At 42.3% G+C, this 15676-nt stretch overlaps 1 protein-coding gene across 2 annotated transcripts; it reads right to left on the bottom strand.

Moving 5' to 3' along the window:
• Positions 1-263: 263 nt before the first annotated feature.
• Positions 264-14060, bottom strand: LOC139323451 (cytochrome P450 2J2-like). 2 transcript variants are annotated; one of them, XM_070952805.1, is made up of 8 exons: positions 13892-14060; positions 10462-10624; positions 7112-7272; positions 5540-5713; positions 3124-3262; positions 2329-2516; positions 1330-1471; positions 264-740 (listed from the first exon to the last, which is right to left on the bottom strand). In XM_070952805.1, the coding sequence occupies exons 1-8, from the start codon at positions 14048-14050 to the stop codon at positions 550-552; spliced, it is 1317 nt and encodes a 438-aa protein (XP_070808906.1). In that variant the 5' UTR covers positions 14051-14060; the 3' UTR covers positions 264-549. The 2 variants fall into 2 exon arrangements, with proteins under 2 accessions (XP_070808906.1, XP_070808907.1); XM_070952806.1 differs by lacking the exons at positions 10462-10624; positions 13892-14060 and adding an exon at positions 9159-9288.
• Positions 14061-15676: the final 1616 nt, after the last annotated feature.

Here is a 15676-nt window from a genome sequence, read left to right as displayed (position 1 = left end):
GTCCATGGGGTCACGATGCGTTGGACATGACTTCACGACTAACAACAACAAATTCTTGGTGGAGGGCATTTTCCATCTTTCTTTTGAGGCGGTATAGGACTCAAAACAGGCAACCCATATGTGGGAGTAGTTTGAATCAAATTATGTGAGAAGAAGCATTTGACAGACAAGTTGTACACATTCCCTTCAGTAACCTCGAAGGAGAGCAGAGACTTGGAAAATAAAATTCATCATACAAAGTAAGATTGTTCCTCCCCCACTGGATGATTTTTGCATAAGACAGCACTTTATTTATGCTTCAAAAAATGATCTTGTGGTGAATTTGAAGTAGCTGTTGGAGAGAATGAGATCATCTTGAATCAGTTGTTTTGTAGGTCCTCTATGTCTATCACTAAGTGTTGTATCTCATGACTATGATGAATGTATTTTTATGATGACTATGATCATGATTGATCATGTTTAACTTTTATGTAAACTGAGAGTTTATGCACCGAAGACAAATTCCTTGTGTGTGTCCAATCACACTTGGGCAATGAAGAATGAAGAATTCTATTCACAGGGCTGGCGACATTTCAGCAACATCTTGAAGCGAGATGGGGATTGTGTAACTGCAAAGTGTGGTGTAAAATCTGGAGTTTGGGATTTATCTGGCCATGATAATTGGAAATTTCTGAGAATGTTGGTGAAGAAGACGAAGAGCTCCATCCGGGCCAGGTTTTCCCCTAAGCAGACTCTCGGTCCTGAAAAGGCAAAATGAAAGAGAAGCCATTCAGACACGCTGAAGGCTGACAAATTATTCCAATCACTGGAGCCATCTCGGCCCTTCCCAAAATGATCCTAAATTTCACTAAATTGCCAAAGTTGGTAAGGATTGGTTTTTGTTTTTGTTTTTTGCCATGCTTTATTCTTTAAAAGACTCATCTTCTCAAATCAATCTTCACTTCTTTCCTCTCTCGCTTCAATTCCTCTTTTCGTCACTGATTCTGACCTTAGAGATCAGGTACTTACCTGTCTCATTCTTTCTCCATCACAGAAAGAGAAAGAGAGAGACAGAGACTGCGACAGAGACAGAGACTGAGACAGAGAAAGAGACAGACTGAGACAGAGACAGAGACAGAGACAGAGACAGAGACAGAGACAGAGACAGACTGAGACAGAGACAGAGACAGAGACAGAGACTGAGACTGAGACTGAGACTGAGACTGAGACTGAGACAGAGACTGAGACTGAGACTGAGACTGAGACTGAGACAGAGACAGAGACAGAGACAGAGACAGAGACAGAGACAGAGACAGAGACAGAGACAGAGAGTAAGACTGAGAAATTCACCTGCTGAAAATGCCAAAAAGGCTTCCGGCTTCACAAACTCTCCCTCTTCATTCAGGAAGTTGGAGGGGTTGAACTCATTGGGAAACTTCCACTGGGATTCATCACGATGGGCAGACTGGATGTTGACGAAAACCATGGTGTCCTGCAGAAGCCAAGAGAGGTATGTCACATTGAGGAAAGCCCTCGTTGTCAGACATGGCTCTGAATGAGCTTCCAGGTAGACCTCATTGAGATGTGGTTGGAGAATGGCAGATGCAGGTGAAAAAGTACAAGGGGGACTGACGGAATCAAGCAGAGAGGAACTCAGAAGTAGGAAAACATATTTCTATTCCCAAGTATACCATTCCTAAATGAGAATGCCTGAGATTTAAGAAACATCATTGTTACAAGGTCTTCAGAAAACATTGAAATTGTGTCATCTTGCAAAGCACCCCACAGAAAAAAGGGTCAATAGGTCTATACTACTTTAATAAAGGGGAGTTCAAAAGTGTCAGAGTATATTCATCAACTGGAATAGGACATGGTAACAAGGTCAGCCAATGTATAGGTATAGCAATTAAGTCAGCCAATGAGGACTGTTTGGGAGCTGAGACACCCTGGAGCCAGGGCATGTCTTAGTTTGCAGCTTCTGAGTCTGTGCAGAGAAACTGAAACTAGTGTGCTCTGCTGAAATGAAACTAACTGTTTTCTCCTGTCTTGTGTTGTAACTGCTACATTAGAAGAAGCTTCTATATTGGTATTGTACATTTTATCTTCATGTATTATTACGTATATAAAGAAGTTAATGAATCCTGCTGTATCAGTCTGCCTGTGTGTGCTTTCTGGATTTATTTTCTGCAAGAACCTCTGATAAAAAGAAAGAGAGAACAGGATTGATTTCAATTCTTGCTTTCTCTTGCTTTTACACAGGTCAGGAAGACACAGGTGGACACCTGCAGATTCACCTACACTTGACTTTATGGGAAACAATTATGGGTTTCTGGGAGGGTTTTTTTTTACCTTGGGAATTTTATATCCAAAAAGCTGCACATCTTTAATGGGTGCATGAGGTAGTCCAAGAGGAATAACATTTGAAACGCGCTGGATTTCATGAATGACGGCATTTGTGTAGGGCAATTTTCCTCTGTCTTCGTACTTCAGACTTGCTTTGTTTCCCAGAACTGTGTCTATTTCTTTCCAGCATTTCTCTGTGGAACAAATAGGTCAGTTACACTCTGAGGAACATTTACTGGCTCTGTGTAGACGTATCTGATATACTTCCCAACCAGGTGGCCACCAGATGCAATGAGAGTGCCATTACAAAATTTCCAGCCTTGAATCTGACCTTTCAGGATCCTTCTTCATTTTATATAATAAGTGAAATGTTACTATTACAGGCAAAGAACCCCGTTGTCAACTTGCAAAGCATCCCTGGCCTGCTCTCGAGTTGCCATAGGCAGGAGGGGGAAAAACTGACAGAGCAGCACGGCAGCCACAACCAGAAGCACATTCCATGCATACCTTTCTCAAGGCTGTATCCCAGGTTACTGGCAACAGCCGGAGGGGTTTGATCTCTACAGCCTGCGAAAGTGCTCCATTGGAGAATGTGGTTTATGATGCATCCTGGGAGGAGGAGGGGGGGAAACAAAGTCATAATTGGGCCATAAATTATGTAGGGCAGAGCTGGCTTCCTTTGGGTACCTGCTGACATGTTGCTCCTAATAATAACTGGATTTCATTTGAAGCTTGGCTCGAGACTCATGGTTTAATTAGGGCATCCGTCAGAACCCTGACACCTGTTTCATAATTCTTTACCTTGGATCTCTGGAAAGGCCACCAAATAGAGAAATCCCCACTGCAGTGTTGCTGATGTGGTCTCTGTTCCAGCCACAAGTTGGTCAGACAGTAAGATTTCCAGTTGTCCTTCTTCAAAGCTTGAACCATTCTTCTCTGGCTTTTGTTAGTTAAAACCAAGAACGTTGTTAAAACAAAATCGAGAAAGGTTCTTCTTCTCCAACTCACATGTACTTTTTAACAGAGTTGACATGATCAATTTTAAAAAAGAGGAATTCATTCTGAGTAACATGACTAAAAAAGGAAAAGGAAACAGGGACAGGAGGAACAATCATCTTCTCCCAGTGACAATCCACCATGATAAAAAGAGTTCAGGGAGAAAAGGAAGGCCCCACAGAGCAGAGTCCCCCAATGTTTCCAGCTTTGTGGACTGGTCGGGAAGGAGGGGAGGAGATGGTTCGTGCAAGCAGCCAGCTAGCACGCATGTGTGCACAGCTCCATTTGCATGTGTGGCTGCCGCTCGCACAAATGAAGTGCGTGCACATGCGCTCACCCGCTGCTCGTGCAAATTTCAACGGCCCAGTTGCAAACCCATCACAGCCCACAGGTTGGGGACACTGCCCCAGAAGGTCCTCTCCAGATCTGGCAAAGGGGCTTTTCTTCTCAGTGCTGATGGAAATTTCTATCCTATTTGGTTGTGTCTACACAACATGCAAAGCATAGGGACACTGCTACATTCACACTCTGGGTGTCCCAGGTAGAACATTTTCTTTAAGAGAAATTTAGTTTGTTGACTGTTTCTTCACCATGTTCTTCAATGTATGGGGCCTGTCTCCTGATTTTTTTTAGCTGCCCCAAAACATGCATCTATGATAATTTCATTTTGATTTTTTTTCCCCACAGGTATGTCCCAAAGGTGCTTTTTCAGGGCGCAACTGGTCTTTTTTGTTTTTTCTTTTGAAGACGTTTCACTTGCCATCCAAGAAGCTTCTTCAGCTCTGACAGGATAGTGGGGAATGGAAGGTTTTATATTCCTGGCAGACAGCTGGTCATTTGCATCCATTTAGAGAGTTGTTGAGGTTCATCTGTGTCAGGGGTGGGTTGTACTTACCTTTACTACTGGTTCGCAATGGGGCCGCACACATGTGCTTGCTTTGCTCACACATGCGCACATGCGCAGAAGTGTTCTGATGACTTCAGGGTCAGTGGGCGTAGCCTCCCGCCAGTTTTACTACCGGTTCTATAGAACCGGTGCGAACCGGGGGCATCCCACCACTGATCTCTGTCCTCAGGATCACCTAAGTAGGGCTCCTGGTTCCTGTAGTCTGCAATTTTTTCTTTTCTTTTTTTTTAGTAATTTTTTTTTAAAGATAAACAAACCTTTAAATAGATCAGTCCTCCCTTCCCTGTGACATCTCGGTGTAATCTTCTAGGCTTCTTCTCTATCTTCCATAAGTTTCTTCTATCTTCATCTTCATCCAAACCATTCTAACATTTCATTGCTAAATCAATATTGTAATCATCATTTATACATAATTATGGTATCAGTCATTTATATCTCTTTTCCAACCAACTATAAAAATAATTCCATGTTTTAAAATATTCTGATTCCTCCTTATCTTTAATCATCAGGGTTAATCTATTCATTTCTGCACAATCTAAAAAAATTTGTATTACTTCTTCTTCCAAAGGTATTTTCTCTGATTTCCAATTTTAAGCATACACAATTCTTGCAGCTGCTACTACATGTATGATCAAATATACATTTTCCTTACTATTTTTTTCTATACAATTATAACAGCTATACAATTTGGGATGAACCCCCTTTGAATGGTGTGTGAGTAGGAATGGATTTCCAGAGGAAAAATTGCAGCCAATAGGAACCAAGAGCATCACTCAAGTGCCCCTGACAGTGGTGGGTTCCTCCTGGTTCGGCCCAGTTCAGCTGAGCCAGTAGCAGTGACGATATGTGGTTCTGCCCTCACACCCACAAAATACGCCACGCCCACAGAACCGGTAGTAAAAAAAATTAGAACCCACCCCTGGACCCTGAGGACACATATAAACCTCCAAGGGCTTCAACGACCCTCTAAAAGGATGCAAATGACCAGCTGTGTGCAAGGAATATAAATCCTTCCATTCCCCATGATCCAGTCAGAGCTGAAGAAGCTTCTTGGATGAGAAGCGAAATGTCTTCAAAAGAAAAAAACAAAAAAGTCTAATTGCCTCCTGAAAAAAAGCATCTTTAGGACAACCATGACCTGGAGGACTGAGAATCTCTACAGACTTTCACAGGTATGCCTCAACATCTTAAAAAAGTCCCTGTATCGATGTTTCTCGTCTCTTCTCACTACCTGTAATGTCAGGAAAACGGTTCCAAGATGGCAGGCAAAGAAAATCACCACAAATTCAAGCAGAAGAGTCTGAGGGAATCTACCTTCTGCATTTCTTCTAAATACGCATCGGCGAAATCTCGAGGTTCTCCTGGAATCATGGTCGCCTTGTGCTCTTCCACCTCCTTTTTAATAAAAACATCTACTTTCTTTGCAGTTGCTAGTACTGTCTGGTGAGGCAGGGGAAGACTTCTCAGCAAGGGCACCTCATTGTAAAGCTGCCAGCAAACAGAAGAAGAAAATGTGAACGTTGACTAATTTTATTTTGATGGAGTATATATTGGCAGGAAAAATATCTTGGTTGTACAGGGTTCCTGTAAATATCTCTTATTCTCAAGTTGATGGGATGTAAAATATTCCCAACAGGTTAGATTTCAGTACAGAAAGATTGACTAGTTTGATCACGATGGAGTCTTCTTTGTAGTATATGGAACAGGAAAAGAAATATCTTGTAATATTGGTATTCACCATTCACAATTTGATTGGCAATCAAGTGGCCCAATAAGATTAAATTTCAGTACTGAAACTAACTCTTATTAAATTGGAATAACTGCAAATTGGGACCAAATTACTTCACCCACTACAGAGGTGGTATTCAGCCAGTTCAGACCAGTTCAGGCGAACCGGTAGTGGTGAGGTGTGAGTGGGCTGGCCCACCCGCCCGGAGGCAATCCTGTCCTATATTGCTGTGTTTTTGATGTCACACGCATGTGTGGATGATACCCGCGAGCAAATTGCCATGTTTTGTGATGCTGCACGCATGCACAGATGTGTGAGTGAAGCAAGCGCGAGTACTTATGGGGGCGACATGGTGCTCCCACGTGACACCTCTTCTGCGCGAGCTGCATTGGCTTCCAGTGGTCTTCCGGGTGCGCTTCTCATCTTCTCATCTCATCTCATCTTCAAAGCGCTCCATGGCTTAGGACCCAGTTATTTACGAGACCACCTTCTGCCACCGATAACCTCCCACCGGCCAATACGCTCCCACAGAGAGGGCCTCCTCAGGGTGCCGTCAGTCAGGCAATGTTGGCTGGTGACCCCCCGGGGAAAAGCCTTCTCTGTGGGGGCACCCGCCCTCTGGAATGAGCTACCCCCAGGGATACGACTGATCCCGGACCTCTGTACCTTCCACTGGGCCCTGAAGACTTTTTTTATTTCAGCAAGCTGGGCTGGGTTAAAAATCTTTTAATTGGGGAATTTTATGGGTAAGGGGTTTTAAATTGGGGAAGCCAAAGATAAATTTAATTTCGTTTTATAGTATTTTAATGTTTGTATAGTGTGTTTTTTAATTTTGGCTGTTCACCGCCCCGAGTCCTTCGGGAGAGGGGGCGGTATAAAAATTTAATAAATAAATAAATAAATAAATAAATAAATAAATAAATAAATAAATAAAATGTGCATGCGCACACGTGCATTTCCAGTCCTGGGTGAACTGGAAGTAACAGTACAGTAAGTGAATCCCACCTCTGGCCCACTTTTCCTTACACCCTGGTGAGATACTGCTGTAATTGCAATTGAAAACCAAAGCATTCCAGAATGAGTGAGATATGGGAATATAAATTGCAATGAGTTGTGGATTAATTTCAAACAATCTTCGGGATTCTTGTTAAGCCTACCAAACCCCAGGGCCCTGCTGTCACTTTGGAACCTCGATGTATCTCATCCAGGAGAGTCCTGAGGAACCTGTTGTCGTATTCAAAACGTTTCCCAAAGAGTATAGTAGAAATTATATTGATGACTGCAGTGTTCACAAACTCATAAGGATCAAAAGGCATACCTGTGAAAGAGAAGAAAATGAAATTATCATAGATGCATGTTTCGGGGCAGCTAAACAAAAATTAGGAGACAGGCTCTATACCCGTGATGGCAAACCTATGGCACATGTGCCACAGGTGGCACCCAGAGCCATTTCTGCGGGCACACAAGCAGTCGCCCTAGATCAGCTCCACTGGGCATTTGCATGCCCTCCCACCGGCCAGCTGCTTTTCAGCTCTCTGCCGTGCATGCAGGAGATGAGCGTGAATGCCCATGCCACCCTGCCCCTCCCAGGAGTCTCCACATGGCCGGTTTTGAATGCCAGATAAGTACAGGGCTGGCATGGAGGCTCTGGGAGAGCGAAAAACGGGCCTACCAGAAGTCCGAAAATGGGCCATTTCTGGCCTTCAGAGGGCCTCTGGAGAGCTGGGGGAGGCCATTTTTGCCCTCCTGGAGGCACCAGGAAAGCTTCCGGAGGCTTGGGAGGGCGAAAAACAGGCCTACCGGAAGTCTGGAAACAGGCCATTTCAGGCCTCTGGAGGATTCAGGGAGGCCTGCTAAGCCCAAAATAGGGCACAGGGGGTTCGCGCACGGATGTGCAGGAAAGTGGGGACCATGGGGGGGTTGCGCATGCATGCACAGGGGGGTGGGGCAGCACAGGGGGGTTTGTGTGTGCATGTGCAGGGGGCGGGGCGGTGCATGCATGGGGGGCATTGCATTATGGGTGTGAGCACGCGCATGTGCGCTACCGTGTGCACACACATGCTTTTGGCACCCGAGGGAAAAAAAGGTTAGCCATCACTGCTCTATACATTGAAGGACACGGTGAATGAACAGTCAACAAATTACATTTCTCTTGAAGAAAATGTTGCGATATAGAATGTGAGTAATGCTTGAGAATCCGACTTTGCGTTATGAACCGCAAAATATGTATTCATAGTCCAGTCTCAATTTGTTACTTTGTTAGTCCGAACTCCATCCTAAACTTATCCTGGTAAATATAATGTTATTGCAAGAAAATAGAGAATGGCAACTAGTTATGTTTCCTAGGGTAGACATTTTATGAATCGGTCACCTGCTGCAGTGGTGGGTTGCCCGCGGTTCACACTGGTTCTATAGAACTGGTAGTAAAACTGGAGGGAGGCTCCGCCCACCAACCCCAACGTCATCAAAATGCTTCTGTGCATGCGCGCAGCCCCGTTGCGAACCGGTAGTAAAGGTAAGTAGAACCCACCCCTCCCCTGCTCCCAAATTTCTTCTCAACATATGGCATCATCTCTGGTCTTTCTTTCCACTAGACTACCGTGTTTCCCTGAAAATAAGACCCTGTCTTATATTTTTTTGAACTCCGAAATAAGCGCTTGGCCTTATTTTCGGGGAGATCTTATTATTTTGGGGTGCATGGAGGAAACCAGAGGAAATGGCGGGGACTGGCTGCACATGCGTTTAAATATTTTCAGGGAGGGCTTATTTTCGGGGGGGGGGGTTATTTCAGTGCAGGCGCTCAAAAGCCCAATTGGGCTTCTTATCAGGGGATATCTTATTTTAGGGGAAACAGGGTAGCCATACCCAATTCCTGTAACTGTTCATCATATGTTTTAGTTTCCAGGCCCCTAATTATCTTTGTTGCTCTTCTCCACCCATTTTCCAAACTGTCAACATCTTTTTTTATAATGTGGTGACCAAAACTAGATGCAGCACTCCAGATGTGGTCTTGCTAAGGTTTTATAAAGCGGTAGTAATGCTTCATGTGAACTTAATTCTATCCTTCTGTTAATGCAGCCTAGGATTGTGTTGGATTTTTTTGGCTGCTACCACACACTGTTGACTCATATTTAAATGATTGTCTATCAGGAACATTGAAATGATAATTCTCCAATGATCCCAACTTGTCCCAGGAGAGCTTACTTATGTTTTCCATAAACACTTGAATCAAATATGATGCCTCCTCCAGGATCTTCTCTTCCATTGATTTTTTGCCCATTCCAAAGTTTCTGAGAAGCATCAATGAAAACCTTCTTTGCTCTTTCCATATTTCACCATATCTTAATGTCAGGATAACTAAAAAAAACATTGGACAATCATTCAAATGTCTATGGAGATTCTCAGTCATCCAGGTCATGATTGTCCTAAAGTGTCAGGTGTGCTTTCTTCAAAGTCCAGGAAAGAATGACCCAAACTCCATGATTTATGGAGAAAGGTACTTTTACTAGAAAATGAAGTGAATGCAACCAAGGAAAGCTGAAATTAAAGGCAATAAGTGTGAAAATTGCATATAGAAAGCATCCCCTCCCACTGTCCATCGTAAATCATCGAATCCAAAGGTCTCCCAAGGGTCAGGTGGAAACATGTCTGGCAGCATCATCAATCAGGAATGCCACGACAGTTGACCCGATAACAACTTCAAAGATTCAGTTTCGTTTCTTCCAAAGTCCTCCAGCATGCTTCCTCCCCGCCAGGCTCCCTAGCTCTCCCCCCTCCCGTTTCTTATGGCAGCCAAAGCAGTAAAAGTGGAGACTGACACAAAGGTGCTTTTTCAAGAGGCAACTGGACTTTCTGTTTTTTCTTTGAAGACGTTTCACTTCTCATCTAAGAAGCTTCTTCAGCTCTGATTGGATGGTAGAGAGTGGAAGGATTTATATTCCCAAAAATGACCAGCTGTCTGCAAGGAGTATAAACCCTTCCATTCCCCACTATCCAGTCAGAGCTAAAGAAGCTTCATGCCTGAGAAGCAAAACGTCTTCAAAGAAAAACCAGAAAGTCCAGTTGCCTCCTGAAAATGCACCTTTGGGACGACAATCATTCATGTGATTTATCTGCTTATTTATATTTAAAATAAAGGTTTATTTTCAAATATGACAAATTTAGTAAATGAACAGAGAATTACAATAGCTATGCACTCAATACAAAATTAATAAAAGATAACTGTGCCAAGCAAAATAGTAGTTTCTACGCTGTAAAAAAAATTTTTTTCACAGCTGAATTATTATTCATCGCTATATTATTATTCATAAATGTTACAAAAGAAAGGAGAAGAGAGCTAATTCCAACTTTTCAAGAGATTCTTCTTTCTCTTGCTGGAAACTTTGATCAACACTCTAGACTGCAGAGGAAAAGGATTATTGGTAGCTGGATAACAGAATGGAAAATTTGGATACCAAGAATTAAACAAAATGGGGTGGGGAGAGGATTGGAAATTATATTCAATTACCTTTTTTGTTAGTGATAGCATCCATTATAGGAAATTCTGCCCTCCCAGCAAATTCTGTGCCTTTTGTCACAAGGACCTCTTTTGCCGAAGGAAATCCATGAGTGAAGACCACAGGAGTTCTTCCAAAATAAAGACCGAAGACAGGACCGTATTTTTTTCGTACCTGAAATGAAGTAGCCAGAATTGTTAGCATAAAGGCATCAGGAAATTAGTGGGGACCAATCACTGCAATGTTGCAACGTAATATGTCATCAAGGATCTACCTGAGGAATCTATCTGAGCTCCATCAAACTCCATTCCCCATAGTGTTTGGCAAATGCTCCTTCCTGTATACTGCACGAGTCAAAAAGAGGGCTGAGAAAATATCTACAGACCCTTCACATCCTGGATATAAATTGTTTCAACTTCTACGATGCTATAGGGCACTGCACACCAGAACAACAAGACTCGAGGACAGTTTTTTCCCCCATGCTATCACTCTGCTAAACCACTAATTCACACAGCACTGTCAAATTATTTACTAAGATTGTGCTACTATTACTCTTCTTATCCTTCCTAGTACCTATCTCCTCCCATTTATGACTATAACTATGTTGCTTGTATTTTTACAATTTATATTGTTCTGTTTGTTTCCTAGTATGATTTGATTGCTTATTAGTAACCTATGACTATCGCTAAATGTTGTATCTTATGATTCTTCATGAATGTATTTTTCCTTTTTTTCCTTTTATGTACATTGAGAGCGTATGCACCAAAGACAAATTCCTTGTGTGTCCAATTACACTTGGCCAATAAATTATTCTATTCTATTCTATTCTATTCTATTCTATTCTATTCTATTCTATTCTATTCTATTCTATTCTATTCTATTCCGATTCATGCAGAGGTGTAACTGTAAACATTCTACATGAAAAGGTTTAATGGGACCACTAAAGAAGAGAGTGGTTTTCATCCCATCTGACCAGAATGCAGAAGGTTGTTCTTGGGCAAACATATTTCTTAGAAGAAGACTTCAAAATGTGCTCTCTAGTGGCGCCACAGCAAGGAAGAAGCGACTAAGAGATTATAGCTCCACTGAGCACCACTCTCAAATTTTGGCATTTCTCCTTTTTCTTCGTGCTTCCAAAGTTGCCCCAAAAATGGTCCCAAAAGTGGTCCCAAGTGTTTTTTCAACTGGACTTTCTTTCTTTTTTTTTTTTTTGCAAAAAGTTTTTTATTTTTTAAACAAAAACAACATAAAAACATCAACCTTCCAAACACTTACAGACAGTATTTCGATCGGTGAAAATCATTATGTGCTCTCAAAATTTTCAAACTCTCATTATACGACAGCTGTTCTTACCTCTAACAAAAAACAAGTGCTTAAACATTTTATCCAAATTTCATTTCATATATAATATTTCATCTCCATGCTTTATTATCTATCCATTGGTAAAATAGCTCCCATATCAAATAATATTGTTTATCTTCCTGTTCTCTTATTTCAAATGTCAATCTACTCATTTCGGCACAACCCAACATTTTCTTAATAATTTCTTCATCAGTAATTATCTTCTCTCCTTTCCAGTTTTCAACTGGACTTTCTTTTGTTGACTCAGAATCTGGGGAGAGCCTGGAAGGCATGTTTATACAGAGGGATCCATTATCTCTAGACACCTGCAGGGCTATGGAAAGTCCGCAGGGAAACACCCCATGTCCTGAGGTGCCAGGGACCACCCAGTGTCCCTAAAGAACCTCCCTATATATTAAGAACATCTTGATAACTTATCTACTGTGTGCCAGACTTTCTGGGTGATTCCTGTATCTCTTATGTGCCAGCCTTGATAGGTGGAATGTATGAAAAAGCTATAAATAGCAATAGCACTTAGATTTATATACCGCTTTACAGTGCTTGACAGCCCTCTCTAAGCGGTTTACAGCCTATTGCCCACAACAATCTGGGTCCTCAATTTACCCACCTCGGAAGGATGGAAGGCTGAGTCAACCTTGAGCTTGGTGAGATTTGAACTGCCAAAAAAAGAACACCGCTTAGGGGGGGGCCAAAAGCTCTACTAAGCAGGTATATACAAAAGTATGAAGGTTATTGCTTAACGCATTGTAAGCCACCCTGAGTCTCCAGAGAAGGGCGGCATATAAATTGAACCAATAATAATAAACATTCTCTGGGCAGTTTACACTGTCAGCCTATTGCCCCCAACAATCTGAGTCCTCATTTTACAGATCTTGGAAGGAAAGCTCAGTCAACCTTGCACCGGCAAGGATCGAAATCCAGGCTGTGGAAAAGAATTTGCCTGCAACACTGCATTCTAACCACCAGCGCTAACAAGTGGTTTTTGAATATTTACGGGACCGCCTGCTACCACCAATAGCCTCCCACCGACCAGTACGCTCCCATAGAGAGGGGCTCCTCCGGGTGCCATCAGCCAAACAATGTCGACTGGCGGCCCCCAGGGGGAGAGCCTTCTCTGTGGGGGCACCTACTATCTGGAACGAGCTCCCCCCCCGAGATATGGAGGATTCCGGATCTGCGTACCTTCCGTCGCACGCTTAAGACGTTCCTATTCCAGCAAGCCGGCCTGACCTAAACTTTTCCTCTTTTAAATGGGAATTTTAAATTTGGTTTTAAATTATTGGGTTTTAAAATGGTTCAGCCAAATTTATTTAATTTGTTTTATCTCTATTTTAAATTTTGTATTTATATGTTTTATTTTATGGCTGTTCACCGCCCTGAGTCCTTCGGGAGTAGGGCGGTATACAAATTTAATAAAATGAAAAATGAAAAATGAATTTTCTAAACCAGCAGCCCTCAATATTTTGGGCACCATGGACCGGTTTGGTGAAGAGAGGTTTTTTCCTTGGACCAGAGGAGGTGTGGTTTCATGTGCTGCCTGTATCCCACGGATGGGGCTTCACTTGTTTGCGTGGCCCAGTTTCTGTATGCCGCAGACTGGTGCTGGTCCATGAACCAGGGGTTGGGGACCTGTGTTCTAGACGATCAAATTTCTCCAGTAGGTTTTGGAAAGTGGGTGTTTCATTTGAAAACCTTGAAGGTGAACCTAATTCCCCTTAAAGAGCTAATGAATCTTTCAGAAGTTTGATTCCATTAGGAATTAGGATTCCTCTGCCTCAAAAGCAGTGGTGGGTTGCTACCAGTTCGCCCCAGATCGGGCAAACTGGTAGCGGTGGTGGCCGGAAGCTCCGCCCCACCCGCCCGGATGTCTCTGCGCATGTGAGCAAACAAAATTGAAACCCACTACTGCTCAAATGGCAGTGATTTTCACAAAACATCTAAAAGTTTTAGTCCAAATCTTGTGGCCAGCAAAAATTGGCTCTCGTGTAGAAAAATTAACAGACACACCCATTCCCTTTCAGTTCTTTCTGCAACGGCAAAAAAAACCCCGTTAACATGAGAGCAGATAAAAAGCTTTACCTGATCCAACTCCTTGAGAGGGTCCCTCTTACTGAAATAAAGCAGGTTCCCAAGCAGGGGGAGCCTCCATGGTCCAGGGGGAAAACCTTTCGGACGTTCGTTCTTCCAGAAACAGAGGATTAAGAGGAAAAGAATGATCAGACAGCCGAAAACAGACATGCTGAAAGCAGGGAAGTCTCACGTGTTCCTCCGTTGCTGTGTCCCAGGCAAATCAGCCAAAGATTAAATCTTTCAAAGTAAACTTTGATCAGAAGCCAGATTTCACAAGTTTGCCCTTTTGGTAAGCAGAAAATTGAAATCAAATCCTCAGGAAAAGATATGTATAAAAGATATATTAAGATAAGAAAGAGAAAATGTACAAATACAGATTACTGATGCGAAGATGTTGAAAAGAAGATGTAAATATCTGTTTTTGTATATTTGGGGTTTTTTTGTTTTTTGTTTTTAAAAACTGTTTAATAAAAATTATTATAAAAAAAGAAAAGAAAATGTATGGAGCGGACTAAAGAAACTTGTTAGTCAGAAGCTTAGTCAGCAATAAAGAAACTAGTTAGTCAGCAATAAAACCCAGTTAATAGAAGCAATCCTTCAATCTTGGTTTCACATTAGAACAGCTGCAGAACTAAAAGACTCAGTTCACTCCATGGGAGATGTTGTAAGGCCGTCATTCAGGCTAAAGGTTACCCAACTAAGGATTAACTGACATGGTGCTCATTTTTGTATATCTTGTTTTTTCTACGTGTTTCACTTTTCTCCTTTATACTGTAACTGCTATTCTAATAGCAAATCCTTCATAGAAGCTATTGCATTACATTCTTGATTAAATTATCTTTCCATTGATATATAATTTTTTTCCACATGACCACAGAGACGTCTTGGGACAGTGCTGGCTCTTCGGCTTTGAAACAGAGATGAGCACCGCCCCCTAGAGTCGGGAACGAGTAGCACACATGTGCAAGGGAAACCTTTACCTTTACCTAATTTTTGGGAGGGCTTGTTTCGCAAGGATTAGGAATTAAGATTGTAGCAATATATTAATCAGTATTTAACTAGAGGAGATAATATTTACAGAATCTTAAATTATTGTGATTATTCCTAGGGATTGTCTCACTTATGCCAAAGTCCTTGCAGTCATGCCTAAATTTGACAGCGATCATTTCCCAATCCTGCTCCGGTGAAAAGTCTTCATTCAAGAAAACAGACTGTGGATTGTTACCAACTTCTACTCATGCCAACAGGAAGAATCTACTGCAGGGCGAAGTGGAGGCCGCAATTAAATCAAATTATAATTGTGCTACTGGCATCAGATTGACTACAGTGCCTATGATGTGCTCTGAGACACAACTGGTGGACTCTTGGAGAACAACAGCACCCTTATCCAAGAGCTCCACTAGCATCTAACCTTGAGTAATAGTGTGCCCTTAACCCATAGTAATACTATACCCTTAATAGCAATAGCACTTGGACTTATATACCACTTCACAGTGTATTACAACACTCTCTAAGCAGTTTACAGAGTCGGCATATTGTCCCCAACAATCTGGGTCCTCATTTTACCAACCTCGGAAGGATAGAAGGCTGAATCAAACTGGAGCCAGTCAGGATTGAACTCCAGGCTGGAGGCAGAGTTGCCTGCAATGACTGCATTCTAACCACTGCGCCACCATGGCTCTTACATAGCAGTAGCACTTAGACTTATATACCATCTCATAGTGCTTTACAGCATCTCTGAGATGTTTACAGAGTCAGCCTCTTGCCCCAACAATCTGGGTCCTCATTTTACCC

This window comes from Pituophis catenifer, unplaced genomic scaffold (assembly GCF_029215685.1).
Source record: "Pituophis catenifer annectens isolate HBS135680 unplaced genomic scaffold, rPitCat1.0.hap2 SCAF_13, whole genome shotgun sequence".
NCBI classification, from domain to species: domain Eukaryota; kingdom Metazoa; phylum Chordata; class Lepidosauria; order Squamata; family Colubridae; genus Pituophis; species Pituophis catenifer.
The sequence above is the reverse complement of the archived record's forward strand: the minus strand, read 5'-3'. Positions and strand labels throughout refer to the sequence as shown.

Coding starts and splice junctions, on each gene's coding strand:
- LOC139323451 (XM_070952805.1), bottom strand. CDS start 14,050: ATGTCTGTTTTCGGCTGTCTGATCATTCTTTTCCTCTTAATCCTCTGT. Junction 5,714..7,111: donor CAGCAGGGCCCTGGGGTTTG/GTAGGCTTAACA, acceptor GTTTGCTGGCAG/CTTTACAATGAGGTGCCCTT. Junction 1,472..2,328: donor TTGGATATAAAATTCCCAAG/GTAAAAAAAAAC, acceptor TGGCTTCTGCAG/GACACCATGGTTTTCGTCAA.